The 20,447-nt window shown below is 49.8% G+C and overlaps 1 protein-coding gene across 1 annotated transcript; it reads right to left on the bottom strand.

Annotated features, from left to right (window-relative positions):
* Window positions 1-217: 217 nt before the first annotated feature.
* Window positions 218-1,604, bottom strand: LOC106723314 (perilipin-3-like). Its single transcript, XM_025195474.1, has 3 exons — window positions 1,323-1,604; window positions 355-554; window positions 218-322 (listed from the first exon to the last, which is right to left on the bottom strand). The coding sequence occupies exons 1-3, from the start codon at window positions 1,384-1,386 to the stop codon at window positions 218-220; spliced, it is 369 nt and encodes a 122-aa protein (XP_025051259.1). The 5' UTR covers window positions 1,387-1,604.
* Window positions 1,605-20,447: the final 18,843 nt, after the last annotated feature.

The raw sequence follows: 20,447 nt of genomic DNA, 5'->3' as shown, positions 1-20,447 counted from the left end.
CCCCCACATCCTCCTCCACTTAGGCAGCCACAGATGCTTTCTGGAGCCAATGGTACCAGAGCAGAAATGCCACCAGGCCCCACAGGAAGGCAGGTCTTCCCTGAGCAGCAGGCCCTGGAGACTTAGGTTCTCAGGCAAGCCTAGGGCTAGGGAAGGAGGGACCACTTGATCCCATGCCCAAATGGTGCAGGTGTCCCCTCCCTACACCACACATCCATCAGGTTCCTTTTGTACCTAAATCCTGCACACAGCCCCTGCTGGCGCTCTTGTCCAGGTACATATCCAGGCTGGCCAGCTCCTGCAAGCCAGCTCCTATAATGCCCTGAACCCCAGGAGGAGGAAGGGAGGTCCTACCAGGTCCACAGCTTGCTGCAGTTGGACCAGGGCCTCCAGGGCACTCTGCCTGGCACACCTCATCTTGCCCAGGGAGTGCTGGTAGGCTCGCTGCTGCAGCCTGGTCGAGAGGGAGCCCAGGCACACATAGTAGCTCTGCTGCTGCTTCTGCTGCTCCAGTGGAGCCACCTCTGCCCCTTGCAGAGAGGCAGCAAGTGCAGCTGGAAGAAAGCAGGAGAAACCACCTCAGTGGGGACCAGCCAGGACCTGCAGACTCAGGCATCAGCCCAGGCAGGGGGAGTTGGGGCCCCTGAAGGAGCTTGTGAGGACAGTGAACCCATGGGAAAGCAAATATGGCACAGCTGCCTTGCACTAGGGGGAGCAGGAGAGGGTGTAAGCTAGGGGTTAGGGGGATGCTGCCAAAGCCTGGCACAGCCTCCCTGCCCCCCAAAGTGTTGAGGGCCCCTCCACTCCAGTGAAACAATCCGACTCCAACCAAGCCCTACAAAGGGGCTTGCATAGTGTCATCCTGCTTGTGGGACCCTCAGAGGGCTCAGGTAGCATCCTCTGAACCACAAGTGCCTCCAGGCTCTGCTCACCATGGCATAACTGGAGCTGGGGCAACCTGGACCAGGACACCCCTGCCCAGTGTTTGTGGCCACTTCATGTTGCACTAACCCAACTGTACTACTTCAAATAGCAAAAAGCAATGGTTGCCACTTCCTGCACAGCTTTTTGGCTGTGCAGCACTGCCTGCTGGAAGCAGTAGCCCTCCTAGAGCAAAGGAGAACAGGCTGGAATCAATCCAGCCCCTCACTCATCCTCCAGTTCCCCCATGTGTGCCAGGAGCAGCCAAAGGGAGATCCCACAGGACTGGGGAAGGCTTTTCAAACCATGAAGGTCAGTAGCTTCAATGATCACAAGAGTAGGATACCCACTGCCCTGGTTATGGAGCCACCAGCTGCCCTCCCTGGTACCAGTCTCCTCACCCAGCTCCTCAGCCATCATGGGGAGGTAGTGGTCCACCCACTGCTCTGTCTTCCCCAGCTCCATGTCCAGGTCACTTGTAACTTTCTAGCCCACAGACGAGCCTGCTGCAGCATCCACACTGCTGGTCACTGTCAATCTAGTCTTCTCCACACCCTCCTGGACAGCTGCTTTGGCTACATCCACCATGCTGGACACTGCAGCCTTGGGCCCAGCAGCTGTGCTGCAGACAGCATCCTTGGCCACTGCCACTGGAGCTGCGTGCAGGTCCTTGGCCTCTGCAGGCACCTAGGGGAGGGAGAGAGTTTTTTACTGCATTGGAAGCACAAGGCTGCATAGGGAAGATGACAGGAGCTGGGTAGAGGAGGGCCTGTCCACCTCCTTGAAGATGCTGCCAAGACTTCTGTCACCAATAACCTCACAGCTGCCTCCTCCCAAGGCTCTACAGGTGGCACAGAGCCACAGGGCTTCAGAAAGGGCCCTCACTCCCATGGGGCAGAGGGAGTATTGTGGACATTGCTCCCTGCTGCAAGGTTGGAAGGCAGAGCTGAACCAGGGCTGACCAGCCCCCTGCCACTGCAGCCTCCAAGGCTTGTGGAAATTATTCACAGCCTTCACTGGTCCTGCCATTGAGTCTCCAGCCTTGTAACAAGCTGGCCATGACTCATTGTGGAATATTACACACCCCAGTTCCTGCTCAGCTCCACTTTCCCTCAACTGACTCCATTTTCATGTCTACCTTAGGAACTGGACCTCCAGGACCCTCCTTCTCCACATGGCCAGATAGGAGAACTGCCCTCAGTCATAGACATTGCTTTATTCACTGTTGAGCTCAAACAGACACATGCTCACCCCACAGAAAGAGGAGGTGTCAGGGTGGGCAGAGCCAGCCCTTGACTGCTCTGGGACCAAGGGGGACTCATCCAGTCCCACAGCTCTGCTGACCAGAGCCCACTCCCTGCCAAGGGTGGGCCTGCTCCCCACTCTTGGCTCACAGCAGCTGGCACTAGCACCAGGCTGGGCTGCTCTGGAGCAGGGTCCCCAATCCCAAGCAGAACCACACCCACGCCAAGCAGCCCCAGCTGTGCAGCTACCTCCTGCTCCTGCCCCTGGGGCTCAGAGATGGCAGCCTGGGGATCACTGTCCTTGGAGGCCATGGCAGGGGAATAGAGTCACTGAAAACTAGGAGGAAGCAGCAAGGAGCTGAGCAGGCAGCATATCTTCTAGTACCCCAGAGACTGCAGCTTCCCTGCCCTTCCCCATTTCCAGGAGCTGCATAGCTGTTTGTACAAGTAGTTTCCTTGAAGTGGAGTGGGGACTATCCTATGCATGCAGCCTGCTAGGGGTAGGACAGCCCAGCAGTCAGACAGTGGACCACAAGAGCCACTGCACCCCAGCACTCAGACCTGGGCCAGCCACACTGAGGGCGGGGATGACAAAGCCTCATTTCCAAGCCACAGCCAAGTACTATTGCCTGGGCCTTTACTCCTGCTCACCAGCACAGCAAGTTGCTCAGGAGTCCACTGCATAGTAGGAAACCTAGGAGCAACAGCACACCCCACTGGGGTGCAGGGCCGGGACACACTGATGGGGAACACAGCCTCTGCACATGAGACAAGGTAGCCTCTTCTCATTGCTGCCCAGAGAGCCAGGATGGAAGAGCTACCTGCTGCCCCCACACTCCTAGAGCTAGAAGGGGAGGGAAAGCCAGCCCCTCAGCTCCCTTCTCTAGATCAGCTGGGGTTTCCTGGTGGCCCCCCTCTCTCCAAGCACAGCCCTGCCTGCCCTCTCCACCAAGTCATCAGCATTCTTGGGAAACCTCAACCAACACTGCCTAGTACACGAATACAGGCAACCAGGCCATTACCTCACACCACAAGCTAAAACATAGCCTGCCTCACACACAGATTGTCTATGCCAAAATAGATACAGCCCAAGTGGGCATTGCACCTTGAGTGCAACAGCTTTCCTTCTTCCCAGGGAGCAAGGCCACCAAGGGAGACTATACCCTTTAGGTACCAAGGCTCTTTCCTTGAGACAGGATCCTGCTCTTATCCTAGGTCAAACAGTGTTTCACCCAAGGAATTACTAGGGAGACTCAGATCAGCTCTTTTTAGATTGGAAGAAGAAGAACTGATAACTTGCACCCTTAAGAGTTATTAATAAGGATTCTGCTGCACAGCCCAACCAATATCTTCTACGGAAAGGAACAGCAAAATAAACCTCACAAGAAATATTCTTACACCAGAAACCAAGAAAAGCAACTGGAAACATACAAACACCTTAAGAGCAAAGCATACAACCCAAACCCAAAATCTCTCACCATGTAGCAACACCACTACCTGCCTCAGCCCAGCCTTTATATACCTGGGATAAAGTCAGCAGAGGGCAGGGCCCACATGACAGACAGCTCTGCAGAGCAATCAGAAAGAGGTACTGTCTGTCCAGACCAATTAGCTGTTGCTCTCAAGGGGCCCTCCTCTCCTACCTGGCACAGTGATTATAAATTAATTAACTTTATTTGCTTTCAGCCAGGTGATTAGCCTGGGTAACAGAACAGGGAGCTGCAAGGGTACACAAATCCAAAGCCTTCCACATAGTTAAGCCAATCAATAGGTGCATTCCCTAATGGCATGTTTAGTAACCCATCATGTGCAACTCCTGGTCTCCTAATGAGGTGCTATCTAATTTGTCTTTGCCTCCCACACCTCGGTGCCTGTCATAACTGTGACTTGTTTGTTCTTGTTTTTAACTCACCTGATACAATTCTGTTGAGAGAGACTAGGCATACAGTTTAGTTGCAAGCCTGCCTATCTCTTGCTAGCCATATAGCAGCCTCCCTGCTGAGCAGCTACAGCCCACCCTCAATCTATCAATCGCCCATGCCATTTCTCCAGATGTTTCTCATATAACCCTTTGAAGCCCATCCACCAAGGTCAAAACAGTGTACTGAGATGTGGGTGGACGAAGGTGCCCTGGGAAGGGGCAGGTTTGGGTGTGCCCCAGAGGTGCCTTGTGCCCTTCCTGGAAGGAGCCTTCCCTGGAGTTGGGTGTGATGCAGAAGGCGTCTCCCACATAGTCACAGCATTCAGAGACTGGGATGGGCCTGCCTGTTCACCCCCTGGGAGTCTGCCCCCCTGGTCTGGATCCCAGCCTTGCTGGAGCAGAACCAGGATGTGTTGACTGGAGGGCACTGAGAGCCTGCTCTCCTCCAGCCTGGGGAAGCAGGGGTGGCCCCAGGTGTGAAACACCCTGCTGTAGGGAGAGGGGACTGTGTCTGCTCCAGCAGGACCAGCCTGCTCTGAGCACTGGGGAAGGGATGTAGTCCCTTGAGAAGAGAGCATGCAGCCTGGGGACAAGTTATCCGAAGTAAGAAATACGTGGCTTTTTATTCCAGAAGAGTGAGATGGTCCTCTAAGGCCTGATTCAAAGCCTAGTCAAGTCACTGGGAGTTTATATGGGAGTTTATTAATGACCTTTGAACCAGGGCTTTGCTAAATCAATAAATGCACTTGAAATGTACATTGTGACTTTTATTCTCCAGGAATTTCAGGGTACTCTGTACTCTTAGTGTCTGTCCATGGTGTTATTTATAGTGTGCTTACCCTTTGTATACCTTGTCTTTTTTTTTTTTTTTAAAGTAATTTCCTCTATTTTCTAAATGGAAAAAAAATAACAACAACCCAACCCTAAAACATGCTGAAATTAAAATCTTCATCTTAACCAATTTCTATTCCTCAAAAATGAGAATAAAATACTAGTCTCCTGAATCCTAGCCTTTGCTACAACCATTCTTGAATGCTGCTAACAAGGCTTAACATACCTAACCAATGGGGTTTTAAACCTCACCTGCCCAGCTGTGGGGCAGTCTCAGATCCCCCATAATTATATAAATTGGTCCCACCAATAGTTAGGTGGGGAGCAAGTTTGTTATTGTGTTTCTTTTCCAAGGTGGTTGCCTAAAGAGGGTGGCCACCTCCTTATGGGAAATGGTCTTTTTCACTTTGCTGAGGATGTACATTTTTGGCTGGTGAAATTACACTCCACATTTTGTGGAAAGGAACCATTTTTTAATCTAAAAATTAAATGTTTCAACCACAAATCATAAGCCATGTTGTAATGTCAGTATAATTAGGCCCCCAATCCTGCAAATTCCAGGGTATGCTAAATGCCCTTGAATCTGCAGAAAGGTTAAAGGATGATGCAGTTAATCATCTCCTACTGAGGCCAGATGCAAGTCAGGCTTCAGCACAGTCAGGTGCTTCCTTATCAGTGTCAGGAATCAGGGCAGCAAGCAGGCTACATTGCCCTCAGCTAGCCCTGGTTACTAAGTGGACCTGCCTGGCTGCCAGTCACCTAGCTACTCCCAGTTGGCTGCATGGGCATGGCTGCCTGAATAAAACCAGCAGCCCTAGCAATGCCCAGGAAGCTACTCAACAGGACAGGTACCCTTTTTTGTAGTCCTGGGCTTCTAATTGCTTGAGTAGTAAGGGTTGTTGTCTGCTGTGCCTTCTGGTAGCATAACAAGTAGGACCATAGTAACAGCAGCTGCAGTGGTGGCAGTGGACATAACAGCTGTTGGTTGTTTAGCAGTGGTTACAGCAGGTAACATTTCTGTCCTCCTTGTTGGGTGAGGGACAGTATGAAATGAGATGAATGGTAACTGGTGGGTCTACTGGAACTGACAGTGCCCACTGATGAGGACAGGTTCAGCAACAGAATCCCACTCTAGCACTAGGAGAGAATGCATGTGGAATCTAGTCAAACTCCATTGCAGAAGATACTGAAGCTCTGTCTGGTAGATCTACGCCTGCTTGATTGCTGTGCCTATGGGATTAGACTGAGAATGGAGGTTTAGGGGCCCGGAAGACAAGAGAGAACTTCTAGACACCTTTTCAAGAGACTAAGGACAAGGTATTTTGTTTTTAGTACAGCCCCAAATGGTAGGAAGAAAGCTGTCCTAGTTGAGAAGTTTTCAGACAGTAGCCAAACAGACTGGAGAACATGGTTAAAAAGGCAGTGTGAGGGAGTGGGGCTAGTAAAGTAAGACGTACAAGTGAGATACGGATGGGCATTTGGAGGGCCAGAGTCCTCCTGAAGGTGGACCCCTCAAGTCCAGGGAGAGAATACCCCTAACTTGTTAGAGAGAGGAAAGTACTACAGAAGCTTGCCTACTGTTCTGCAATAAAAGTTGAGTTCTTTTAATTCCTGCCTGTCCTCCATTGAAACGGATATTTTCCATGCCCTGGTGATACCAATAGGTACTAACAGCAGTGCCATATATTATTATGGAATGCTAACACTTTGTCAGCAGTGTGAAGGGTTGGGACATCCAGCAGTATGCTGTACTTTGCCTTTTTATTCAGTGTACAGGCAGGTGGGGCATACTGCATAGGAATGCATAAAGTTGTGGTAGCGTGATCTTTGTGGATAGACAGGGCAAATCTCTAGTATGCCTGGCATTATTCACTAATGCCATAAGAAGGGAAGGCCTGGGCAGAGAAGTGAGGAAAGAACAGAGGAGGGAGGCCAAACCTCAGAAGACCAAGTCAAGACTCCTCTGGAGATCTTGTACAGGAAAAGGCCTGCTCAATGAGGTTAATCAAGGAGGAAGGAAAGGTTACAGAAGGTGGGGGAAAGAGCAGGAAGAATTGGGAGAAGAGGAGATGGAAATAGGTACTGTAAGTACTGTAGAAGGAAGAGGGAAGAGGAGAACAACAGGATGCAAGGAAAAGATATGTGGAGGGTAGGGACGTGCAAAGGCCTGCCTTGCTAAAGGAGAGAGCCCCAGATGAATCGCCCCTATAAAGCCTAAATGGGCCAGAAGAAGAGGTCAAAAAGCAGTGGGCCTGGGGTCCTTATGCAGCAAACCCTCCAGGACTCTGTAGGCCACAAGAAGCAAAGCGGAAGGAGGGAAAACAAACGGGTAAATGAAGAAAAGAGGGAAGAAGAGGAGAGCAGTGATTCTTCTTATTAGTTTGGTTGGTTAACCTGAGCATTTGTAACTGGCATCAGTTAATACCCATAGCGGCTTAAGTAAAATATGATGGATAATGGCATGGGACTTCCTGGCAGTGAGATGCTTTGTGACCAAGAATACCAATTAATCAAAAATTGATAGACCAGGGGCTATCCCTATGGTCAGGAATAAATAAGATGAGGAGCACATGTATGACCCTCTCAGTTAAAACCTAAGTGCAGATAAAGTGGTGGAAGGAAGCTGTGAATGGCTAACTGGTACAGCCCACTTTTGAAGGGGACAGAGGGAAGTCACCTAGAACAGCTAAAGGGTCATACAAGACCACCAGGTGCCAGAGGAACGAAGGTTGCCACAGGAGAAGTGATGGCATTCTCTAGAGTAGATCTCACAGGGAAAGTGTGGTAAAAGACAGATTGATTTATTTTTTAATTAAACTTCTTTTTTAATACTGGTGTCAGAAGGGTGGAGGGGAGAGAGAGGAGCTTGTGCCAGTGTTCTTCTTGCTACATTTAGTAAAGAAATCAGAGTTGCTGGTGGAGAGAGCAGAGAGGGATCTGGAAATTAAACGCATGCCTATTAGAAGATGACGAATTGTGTAAGGCAGGGGGTGTCAACCGGGGGTAAGTTAACCCCAGGGGTACTTGGATAGGTCCTAGGGGGTACTCGTGGGCAGGCCAATGGGTGGGGATGGAGTGTGCCCCAGGGGGTGGCCGTGGCCTCTCCCCCAGCACATTCCTATATTCCCATACTGTGGTAAAAATATAGCATAATCTATACATCCTGCTTTTGTAAATTGCTTCTGCATGTTTTCACAATCGCTTCTGCTAAGGCATGTAGGCTACTAATTGATTTACGAGTAGCACTGAAACTTCTGCAGACGGAGCCAGGAACGGGTGCAATAAATAACTCCTTACGAGAGATAAGCGAAGAGGGACAGGGAAAAATGTTGATGTAAAGAAATCACACCCTGACCAAAGGATGACCGAGAGAGGCTTAGGGACTGCCCCAGGGAGGGGATCTAAGATGTAAATAAGACATGTATGTAAACCATCATAGAACATGTAACTGCTAGACATACGATGCAAGACGTAATGCTTAGGCTGCCAATAATCACGCGACATGTTGAAATCTATTGTTTATGTTAGCTATAAAAAGAAACCTCAGACACAGTTCGAGGTCGACTCTGATTTGAGCGACTCAGCTCCCTTGTCGATCTGTTTGCAAACAATAAACTTGAGATGGACCTAGCCTGAGTGTGTGACTCTCTCCTTGAGGTAAATTGGACAAGCCTCCAGGGGCACAAAACTAGCAGTTTGTGCAACAATACTGTGGCCCAAGTCTGCCTCTGGTGAGGCTTGAGCAGGAACAAAGTGCGACTCTCCCCTTGCTTCCCCAGCCCCTCCTGGCTGCGCTGTCCCAGCGTGGCATACTTAGCCCTGTTACCAGGGGAGGAGGAAGGACACATAGGATGCCAGCTGCATGTAGCACACCGCAGCACCTCCCCACGCAAGCTCCCTCTCCAGATTGACCCATACTCCCTTGCAGCTCTCCGAGTGACCGGGGGGGGAGTGTGTTTTGCACCCACCACTGCGGTGCCCGATTGGCCGGGCGTGAGGCATGTCAGCAGCTGGCAAAGCTGCACGTGTGACTGGCTGTGGGAATGGGGCAAAGGTGACAGTGATGCTCTGCAGGTGCCTGAAAGTAGTTGTAAATTGAATTACTGCCTAAATAATCTGGCCTTGGGCCTGCTAGCCCAGGGGGGCACCCTTGTAGTGCAATTGCTCTCCTGCAGGGCAGTGGGGCTCTGGCAGCCGCCCTGCCCCCAGCCCCTCCCTTGACTGCCACACAACGGGAGCTGCTGGGCTCCCATTGTCCCACGAGGTGGCCTGGGCCCCATTTCCCCCCTGCCCCACTGCCTCCTGTACTGTGGGGGTCCACATCTGGCCCCACCAGCACCTTCCCTCTCCCCTGCTCTGCCCCTCCGCCCCCTCCCCACGCATTTACCTGCTGGGGCAGGGGTATCTGTGTCTGCATCTGCGTGTCTGCAGCTTTCTGCATCTGTGTGTGCATCTGCATGTGTGTGTCTGTCTGTCCCCTGCCCACCTAACGGCAGCTGGCACATGGCGTCTCGCAGCTCTTGGGGCAGTGGCAGCAGGGTGCAGAGTCTAGCCTGCAGCAGCAGCTGCCTCTGCCTCGTCCACAGATCTGGGTCGCACATGCCCCTGGACCCCCCCCCCCCCGCCCCCCCCACTCCATTTCCAGCTGCATGCCACCCTCCCCCTCCCCCTCCCAGAGGGTACTCTCACTAAAAAAGGTTGAAAGACCCTGTTCCAGGTCATTGGTGAACATATTGACTGACCCCTGGGGCACTCCACTAGACACTGGCTGCCAACTAGACTTTGAGCCATTGACTACTCCCTCTGAGCCTGATGGTCCAGCCAGTTTTCCAGGATCCTCCTCCTTCCCCTCCTTAAAGATGGGCACTATATTTGGCCTTTTTCAATTGTCTGGGACCTCTCTAAATCACCACGAGTTTTCGAAGATGATGACCGGTGGCTCGACAATCACATTGACCAACTCCCTCAACGCCATCAGGTGCATCCCATCCAGCCCCATGGACTTGTGCACATCCAGCTCTTCTAAGCAGTCCCTAACCTATTCTTTCACTGCTGCAGGCTGCTCACCTTCTCCCCAAACTTTGCCACCTAGTACAGCAGGCTGGGAGCTGACCTTGCCTGTGAAGACCAAGGTAAAAAAGGCCTTGAGTATTTCAGCCTTTTCCTCATCACCTGTCACTAGGTTGCCTCCCCCATTCAATAAGGAACCCACACTGTCCCTGACCTTCCTTTTGTTGCCAACGTACTTCTAGAAACCCACATCACCCTTCATGCCCCTTGCTACTGTGCAGCTCCAGTTGTGCTTTGGCCTTCCTGACTACCCCTGCATGGCCGAACAATACCCGTATACTCCTCCCTAGTCATCTGCCCAAGCTGCCACTTCTTATAAGCTTCCAGCTCACCACTGAGTTCTTTGCTAAGCTGCTCAGACAAACTGGTTGCTTGCCACATTTGCTATTTTTTCCTGCGCTTTGGGATGGTTTGTTCCAGTGGCGACGCATAGGGGGTGCACATGGGTGCACACACACCCCCTGAGAGTGCCAGCGCAACCCCTGACCAGCCACGGTCGTCACTTGGGCGATGGGCAGGGGGCAGGTGGGAGCGCCAGTGCTTCCCCCTGCAAGCGTGGGCCTATCGCTGCAGCTGCTTCCAGGAGTCTGGAAGGCTCTACTGCGGGGACCCCTTCCCCCAGTCTACAGAACGATCTAAGGCAGCACCAGTCACCCATGGTTTGTTCCTGTGCCACTAAGATTTCTTTAAAATGCAACCAGCTCACCCGGACTCCTCTTCCACGCAGGCTGGCCTCCCAGTTGATCCTGCCCATCACTTCCCTGAAGGAGGCAGAGTCTGCTTTTCTGAAATCCTGGGTCCATACTCTGCTGTTCTCCTTTCTTCCTTTTGTCAGGATCCTGAAGTCCATCATCCCCTGGTCACTACTGCCCACCTTGCCATCTGCTTCTACATCCCCCCCCTGCCCAATTCTTCCCTGTTGATTAATAGCATGTCAAGAAGAGCACATGCTGGAACTCTGAGCAGTCATACAGCTCTTATACATATGGTGACTTGACACATGCCACATCAAGACTTGGGATCTCAATATTGTGCTGTTAGACACTGATGTAGTATAACAAAGGTCTGTGATGAGAATGGAAAGGAAGAAGTGCCTCGGTTCATGTTGGAAATAAAGTGAGTTCCCATGTACAGCTCAACCATAAGCTCATGTACAGCTCAACCATAAGCTGTGGGCTGGATGCAGGAGACCTGGTGTTGGAAGTTGTGGATGACCCAAAATGGCTGTCACCCAGCTCTATAACTGCCTTTATCTGATACTAATACACAGTTTTTGATCCTACTTGCCATGCACTGTGGATATAAAAGCACCCAGACAGCTAGTGAGCGTGTGCAATAGGTTGGGGTCCAGCCAGGCCAGTACACAGCCCCTTGGGCAAGCACAAAGCATGAAACTGTACCTGGCAAAAAAACCCGTGAATGGCACATGTTAGAGATGGGATGCAAGTGTCTGCCTTCCCATGTTTTGTCCTACTCACCCAGGATCTAGGGCCTCTCTCATCTAGAGAGGATTTTTACCTACACCTCTCCAACCGTCCAACACAGTGCTCCAAGCTCCAGGCCACGGCTTAGAAACGCTCCTGTCCCTTCTCCAAACTCTCTTTTTGAATCTGTCCTTCACGAGATGTAAGAGAGGGAGATATGTGGGTCCAGCAGGAAGTGCACAAGCTGCAGAGTGTGTGGCTAAGTGCAGAGGGTGCTGCTCTGGAAGAAAGGGGCATTGCCTTCTAACTTCCTAATACTTGTTCCCACTGGGGTAGAAACTTCCCTGTGGCCTTGCTCTCTGTCCAATTGGTCCTATGACTATTAAAGGCAGCGTACAGTGGCTCAACTTCAAAAGGAGCAGTGGGTAGGGGGCTGGAAATAAATACCTAACCTGTGGGTAGGCACTTAGAGCCAAGTGCTGGAAAAATGGGGAAGTGTAGGAGGGCAAAGAGCCTTGGTCTCCTGCGTCCTGTGGGAGCGCCCTAGCCATTGGCACAGCTACTAATTCTGGTGCCCTGGGCAGGGGTTGGCAAGTACTGGAGAATGGGGAAGGAGAGGAGGAGCTGTTAAGCACTGGAGAGACTTACCTATCTGCACATGGATCACTGCCTCTGTTGCTGCCACCACATCAGCTCCCAGCACAAGGGCCAGTGCTCCAGCAGTGCAGGCTATGAAGAGGCCACCCTTTTGGTGCCCCCTCAAAAGCAGTGCCTGGGATTGCTGCCCCATTTACCCACCCCTAGTTACACTGCTGGCCTTAGCCACGTGGTACTTCGCTTCAACACAGGATGGACCTACTCTGTTTATGCTCCTATGTACAGGGCCCGGCCAGAATGCATCCTATTGCAGGTGTTTGGTTGCTGTGTGGACGTTTACATGCCCAGACTGCACAGGGGGTGGTATTGCAAACCATGTGTAATTGCCAGAGATGGGAAATGGTCATGTGGACTTGCTTTTTAATGTCTAGAAAAAGGGTACACTAAAGGAGTATCTGCTGCACACTATTCATTCCTGTTTCTGCAACAGCCATAGCAAAGGGTACAACGTGCATACAGCAGCAGGTTGATGGTGGGTTGGATGAAGTCCCAGATGTTCCCTTGTGCTGCAAACCTCAACTCCTAGTCTGAGAAAGTAAAATAAAAGTCATAAATTATTTACCAGCATTTCCCAATGTGTGTGTCCCAATCACTCCTGTTGATTTAATAAGGCCCAGGGCAGCTCATTTAAAGGGAAACTAGTTGGTGATGAGGACCCAGGTGCTGCCTCTTTTGGATGACACTGATTCTAGGTGGAAGGAAAAGGAGACCAAGCACTAGAAAAGATTCTGTTAATTAACCATTTAGGGAAACTTGGTTTGTACTGACATGAAACTCACTCTGCAGGTTGAGCTCAGGGAGGAAATGACACTGTCTTCACACCCATCACCCTGGCTCTGTCCAAATGGTCCACACTAGGATAGTCAATAATAGGTGTGTTGCCTCCCCGTGATGTAGGTGATGGAAGAACCGTGATTCTTTCACTTTGAGATCAGAGGACAGATTTGGGATGTAGAGGCTAACTACAGCCCTGGTTAGAAGTGGGTGCAGTTCTGTTCCATCTAATGACATTCACTTGACAGCAGTGGGGAAAAACATATTTAAAATATGGATCCGTTCTGCAGCTGGTACAGCAGACTTGCTGCACCTGATTGAAATGCCCTCGGCCTTCCTGGCATTTCAGAATCCGGTGTTGCTCAGGATCCCTGGCTAACAAGAGAGATGAATCAGATAACTGAGAATAGGCCAGCCCTAGCAAGCTGCTCACTAGCTGTGAAATGACTCGCCTGTCAGCAAATTCCAGCCCAACCTGTGCAGTGCATTGGTGTGGCAGCTCCCATAGACACGGGCATGGGCAACTGGTGCCTTCCAAGTCTGGGGGGGCACCAGCGGGACATGACCAGGAGGGGGCGGGTCCAGCAGCCAGCTGGAACTGGGGGTGGGGGCACTTCTGCATGTGGCATGGTGGCAGAGCCAACTTCAGGGGGGGCACTAGCGCTCTCTGTGCCCCCCTACCAGCCAGAGCACTTGCTGTCAGGGGGGACACCAGCACTCTTGGGGTGGGGGAGCATGTGCCCCCCCACATGTTGCCTATGCACATGCACTTTGTCCCCTCAGAAGCCCCTCGGCCCATCCAAACAATAGTCCACAAATAAGCAATAACCCTTGCCCAAAACAACAAACAAACGAGCCCAAGCAAAAACCTTTGGTCTTTCTGGCCCTCCCTGGGATCGAGCTGTTCTGAGCTTCAGACTGCCTTTGAGCCGCAGACTGCTTCTCCCCCAGCTCCCTGCTTGGGCTTTTCACTGCCAACTAATCCCGCAAAGATGGCCTCTTAACCCAGGCCTGGCTGCCCCACTTAGCGTTTCAGACCACCCTGTTACAAGGACTCGTTGGTTCCCAGAGGCAGGAGGTTTGATTGCCTCTTACCCATCTCCTAGGTAAGTTCCTGTACCACTCGCTAGCACATGTCCGCTCGTGAGAACAAGGATGGTTTGGTCTCTCACATCAGGATCAGTAAATCCCTAGTTTTTGGTTTGCTGTTTGAATGTAAAAGATATCTAAGTAGGGAGGAGGGCCAGGGCACCTCAGAAGCAGGCTCCTGCTAGATGATCCAAGGCACTAGTCCAAAAAGCTGTAAAAGGCCTCAGTTTACTGAAGTTCCTGGAGCTGTTCCCCAATATTTGTTATCAGAGAACATGGCCCCATGACTTGTCAGTACCAACTCATTTCAACCAGCCTCCAGGGTCTTAGGACATGTTTAGACTTGCGTGTCCTAAACTAGGTGCCCAGGTGGACCCTGTGACACCTCCATAAAAGTGACTTGATTTTCACTTTTCACTTTGATTCTCACTTGATTTTTCAGGCCACATCAGTGGGAACAGCCCCTGATGCAACCTAGCCTCTCTGGTGGAGCAGCTTCTGCAAAGGTTTAGGTGCTGAACTCCAGACCCCAAGCTGGGGGGTTTCTGCAGGAACTCTGCAATCCCTGACCCTTTTCCTCTCACAGTTCAGGGGAACAACTGGTCTTAGCCTGGATAGTTCTGCCCAGCAAGGCAGGCACTGCGCCCCCAGGAGAGCACAGTTCAGTGGGCTGCCCAGCAATACTTGGCCAGGATGACATTCCTGCAGGTCCATGAATCATCCATAGGAGATGGTATTGCCACCTATGGGGGGGCAAAGGGCAAGCAGTGGAAAGACAAGGTGGAAAGTGGGTTCACTGTAGCTGCCCCGTGCATTATTGAGAGTGAAGTAGGCTGCTGTTCCATTCATCGCTGAGTGGAAGTCACTTGGAAGTCTTACCTGGTACATACCCAATACAAGAACAAAAATTTCTGGGCACATTCTCTTGTCTAGGAAAGTTTCACTGTACGTCTTTATGCACCCATGCAGGGAGCTTCACCACACTGACAGCCTGCTGAAATGTCCCAGAAATATTAAGAGACCCAACACTTCTGCCCTCCCTGGCTTGTGCCACACCCACGGCCTGTGCACTTCCCTGTCGTGTATTACACCAGTCTGTGATGAGCTGACGTGTGAAATGACCTGTTTCAATACAATGTATAGAAGAGAGAGGTAGTTAGCTGTATTAGTCTGAAGTCAGGCAGAAGGCAGGACAGGGTGGCACCTTAAAGACTAATTTGTTCAGAAAGGCATAAGCTTCTGCAGGTGAAAGCTTACTTCATCTGATGCTATGAATGTGCATTCATAACATTGTGATGGGCAAGTTTGTTATTACCCTGAAATAAAATAGTTTTTTGATAACATACTGTTAGGTTAACAATAATTTAGATTATTGAGAAGTATTAGATTTGCAGCTAAATACAAGGCATAACCTGTGACCTAGCAATGCTGCTGACCACAAGGCAAAATGATAGCTAAGCCAGCCAGTTACTTATGTTAAGTAATTATTTTAACTGTGTCAACCATTTTCTGAGAGAAAAGACAACGAACGTGAATCTGTGTGAGTCTGTGCACTGGGAACCGTTATAGCATGGAACGTAATGAGATAAGAGGGGCCCATAGAAGAGAGTGAAGACTGGTACCGCTGAGAACAGAGAACAGATTAGAATGTAAAAAATAACATATAACCATTACTTAATTTCTGCCTTTAGAAAAATACTAGCTATAATAGATAAATGTAATGTTACTATGATGATTTGTGTAGCACCATATAAGGAGATGATGACCATAAGTATTACATATTTAATAACCTTGTAGTTTTCTTTGTTAGAAAAGGTATAAAAGACAGCCCCATCCTTAAGTTGGGACCATTTTGCCTCTTTGCTGGCTTATGGTTTTTGCTCGAGCAAATAAACTGCAGTTAACCCTTTACCCGTGTTGTCTGGTTCCTATGCGGCTAGACAACGGACTCCAGGGAGTTTTCTCCCACGACAACATCTGACAAAATAGGTTGTTACCTATTAAAGCTTGTGCCTTTCTGAATGAGTTAGTCTTTAAGGTGCCACTCTGCCCTTCCCTCTTCCAGATTATGTAGTTTTTTAAAAGCAAAAAAAAAAAAAAGGAACTTTTTAATGAACCATGATGCAGCGACACTTTGGAACAAAAATACGTTTGCTCGGTGTGTGCTTCAGAGACTGTCCCAAGAGCATTCTGCATGTCTGAGCTTATGAACTTTGCAATGCAGTGAGGAGGGAGAAGGTTGCTGCCCTCCTGTCAGGAAATGTTTCAAAGGCTGGACTTGATCAAGAGATTAATGGCTTGGACTCATTCCACTAAGATTTTTCTTGTCTCAGAATATCAGTCCTTTTAAGCAGTTGTGGGTTCATTTGTCAGTCTGCTGTGAGTACCCAGGACTCTGGCACCAGCTGACCACTCTTTTGTTATGTACATTGAAGTCCCCTTTTACTGAAGTGAACCCTCCTGCAGGCCCAGCATAAGAGGATGGTTGTTATCTTGGTTGTTACCCTACTCAGACACTGACACCTGAAGTCAACTGTCTCATAGTTGGTGAGCTGGGACTGATGATTACTTCTTTTGTGCCTGTTGCTCTTTCTGCTGACTCTTGGAAGTTTCAGTGGGCCGGAGTCAGCGCAGATAGGGGCTTATATCCTGCCAGATGTTGGGCTCCATCAACTCCCTCTGATTTTTCTTGGACACTTGGCTTGTTAGAGGACAAATCCCTGAACAATCTTGGTCCTATGAGTCAATCAAACCCTAGGACTGTCAAAGGATGGCTCCGCATGTCCAGGGCATTAGGCAGGGCAGAACTGAGGTCTGAGGTTGATAGTGTAGTCCAGGAATTATGTGAGAGGCTTCACTTTGGGTCCTTTGTGAGGAGCACACAGTTTCACCAAGTGCCTTGGAAATTGCAGCAAGGTCTACTACTGTGAGTATGGACAAGTCATCTATAGCAGGACCCACTGCCATGCTCCATGTCAGAAACCAGAGTTATCTTGTTTTCTGAATCAAAAGTCAGAGTCTAGAGTTGAGCAGGGCCATTCCAGTGATGTGAGAGTCAGTAGACTCCTGCCTAACTCTCCACCTTGGAAGAAATGACCACTTGGGAAACTTATCTGTTTCTTGGGCATCTCTTTATGAGATAATTTCATCATGGCCCATATAATGTACCTTTGGTCCTTAAATAGCGAGGTAATGCAGATGGGTTTTAAAGAGGATGCAAAAATGTCCTTAGAAGGAAACCTGCAGGAACTGCAGTGGTTAAGCAACTGCTGTAGCTATAAAAGTTTAAAAGAAGACCTAAGGAGAATGCCTGTCTGCATCTTTCCCTTTTTGTATATATCTGAGATGCTGATGTTATGTCACCAAAGGAGGAAAAAAGTGTCATTCCAATGCACCAGGCAGGGGATCTGTCCGGAAAGGTGCTAGAGATTTTTGGAAATGTTTATGAAAATTATTGAATAACTTCCTCTCGCCAGTCTGCCAGCTGGAAGTGGAGGAACAGTGCTGTGGGCTTCCTGCATAGAGGCGGGACCCAGGAATTGTTTGCAAGGCTACCTCCTGCCAGGCACTGGGCTCCCTTAATTCCCACTGAGCTAACCAGGGCCTTCAACAGCAGACTGGACACAAAACAATTAGGGTCTTAAGAGACGTAGCATATCTGCAGCTCCATGCATTGCGCTGCAGGGGAAGACCTGTCACCAAATGGGCATAAAGTGGTGGTCATTGCCTGCTAGTGTCCAAGATTTCCTTGACTGAGACTCTACTTTGTGTCACTTTTGAGGAGAGAGGAGATTCACAGAGTAGCGGTTATCTGCAGCAATCTCTTCTTCCAATCCTGCTTTGTTGGCTTTTTACACCACGTTTCTCTTTCCTACGTTTTGTCCTTAGTTTCTTACTCGTCTGCTTTCCTGACAGGCCGGTGATCCCTCTGCCTTCTCGCCCTTCTCTGAGGGACAGTGCTCAGTCGAGTAAGGCAGACAGAGGTGGGTGTACTTTATTCCTGGGAAAAGGTCACTTTTCACTAAGCCTTGAGGCCTAGGTCTTTTCTGATGGGCTGATGGAAGGAAGCCCATTTTTCATATTAATGGGGATTGTCCTCTGGCTTCCTCAGACCTTTCTGCCAGGGTCTAGCCAGAAATATGAGGTACTTTCTCACCTCTCATATTTCTGGAGTGAGAATGGCCCCAGTAGCTATGGTCCAGATAAGCTGAACTCAGACACCAAAGCTTGTGCTGGATAGCATGTTCTTCCCCCAGAAATCCTATGGAGCTGGAGGGAACAACCTGGGGTACAAGGGACTGCTCAGCATGAGTGGGACCATGGCGGTCTGGCATGCCTTACAGGTCGGTCCCATCTGTCTGTACAAGACCTTGCATGATGCTAAAGGCCCTTTGCCATCACTTGGTCAATGATGAGTCACACCAACCGGGCAGAGGCACAAGGAGCAATGTCAGGCCTGTGCCGGTCTTATCTAAGAGAGGTCCTGGAGCAGATGCTACCTCTGGGCACAGCCCTAAGCAGGGAGCAGTGGGCGAGCTTCTGGTCCATCCTGCCGCCCGGCACCCCCAGTATTACACTCCACTGTTCAGGCTGCTCTTTCCTGGGGCGCACAGGGACTGGCTGTAACTGTGGGGTTTCTCTACTCCCCTCAATGTCCTAAACCCCTGGATTTGTTTTTGTTTGAGCAGGGAACAAACTGCACTTTGGGATTTTCAGGACCAGCCTATGGAGCTCATGGTCCTGCCTGGAGAAAAAGCAGCTGGGTCCACCTGTTCTGTTGGTTGCTTTCCACACACTTCATTAGGTGAATAACTTATCTCCAGAAAGACCCCTGTTATTCTGTGCTGACGGTGGCTATCTCCCTTGTTCAGATCATGCTGTTTGCCCTCCTCCTTGCTTCAGGGTTTTTCCCAAATATGCTATAGATCCTCCTTACTTATGTGGGAATCATGAACAATGGACTGAGACCAGGATGAAGGGAAGTTCTCCGTCTGCCTAGCAGATAGTGCCAGTCACTCTGTCAGTGTCACAGACTGCCAGAGACCCACGGTGCCTGTCAGGACCTGGCTGATCTAATGATCCAGAATGAAGTGCTGGTAGCATCTACTCCAGGATATTAACCAAGCAGCAAGATCATTCCCTATTGTTATAACCAAACAATAAAAAGTTGGGGGGGAGGGGGAGGCTTGATATCAGACTTTAATCTTGAATAATGCCAATACTACAGTCACAGATGGTGACACTGTTAGGGAGTTGCAGGAACCACTGGGATGTTCTGAAGGAAAGAAGACAGAAAGAAATCCAAGGGAGAAACAAGTTCTCAGTCTTGACTATTGTGGAGTTGAATGGATGGGCTACATTCATAGATAGGCGCAATCTGAGGGAAGTACAGTTACAGGGGGAGTGTTTTAATCATTGAACTTGGTGCAATGGATTATTCCATTTAACTTCTGTGTAGTGCCATCTTCAGTACTGTGTCCCTTGTCAATGTGACACATGAGCTCAGTGAAGGACTTGATCTCCACTCCTGGATTGACCTACATTGGTGTATTAACTATTTGAATGCTGAAACAGAGAGCTTCTTGAGCAAATCTGTAGACAAACTGAGACTTGGAAGGATGGCAAACGTACCAGAAAACAGGAGTGCAATGCAGCAAGATCTTGATAGGCTGGGCTAGAGCCAACAGGATGAAATTCAGTACCAAAAAATGCAAGGCACTCACTATACCTTAGAAAGAATCATAAAAACACAAATATGAAATGGGTGGCAACTGGCTGGATGGCAGCACTGCAGAAAAAGATCTGGGAGTCTTGGTGAATCACAGACTCAATATGGTGAATGGCAAATGTAATTTTGGGGCTGTATCAGTAGAAGCATTAAGTGCAAGACATGGGAGGTGATAGTGCCTCTGTCCTTGGCGCTGGTTTGGGCTCATCTACAGTATTGTGTGCAGTGCTGCGTTCCACAGTTTAAAAAGGACAGGAAGAAGTTCTAGATAGGGATCACCCAATTTTGTGATTTCCATGAAATCCGCACAACCATAATTTAGTCGGTCCCTAGTTATAGAAGAGCTAGTGGTGGGTGAGAAAAATGGTAAATAGCTTAGAGAGCAAGCAGTATGAGGAGAGCTTGTAAGCAACAGGCATGCGCCACTTTTAGAAAAGGTGCTTAAGCAGGGAAATGACAACAGTCTTCCAATATCTGAAAGGCTGCCCTAAAGTAGAGAGAGACTGCTTTTTTCCACGGCAGCCAGACACACGCCAGTTGCTAGAACAGGAGGCAGCGGAAAGGCTGCCTGAGGAAGCCGTGGAGTCTCTATTCTTGGAGGTTTCCAAGAAGAGGTTGTATAAACACTGGACAGGGCTGATCTAGGACAGGGCTGTCCAACTTCTTAGCCCTGGGGGCTGCAGCAGCAGGGGCTTTAACACCAGGTGCACTACAGTGACACTCCTCCCAAACTACTGCTGTGCCACGCGGGCACACAAGTACGGTCCCTCCCTGCTGCAATACACACC

The sequence above is a fragment of the Alligator sinensis genome, unplaced genomic scaffold (assembly GCF_000455745.1).
Source record: "Alligator sinensis unplaced genomic scaffold, ASM45574v1 scaffold1160_1, whole genome shotgun sequence".
Classification (NCBI taxonomy): Eukaryota; Metazoa; Chordata; order Crocodylia; family Alligatoridae; genus Alligator; species Alligator sinensis.
Note: the sequence above shows the minus strand (reverse complement) of the source record. Positions and strands in the feature narration are given on the sequence as shown.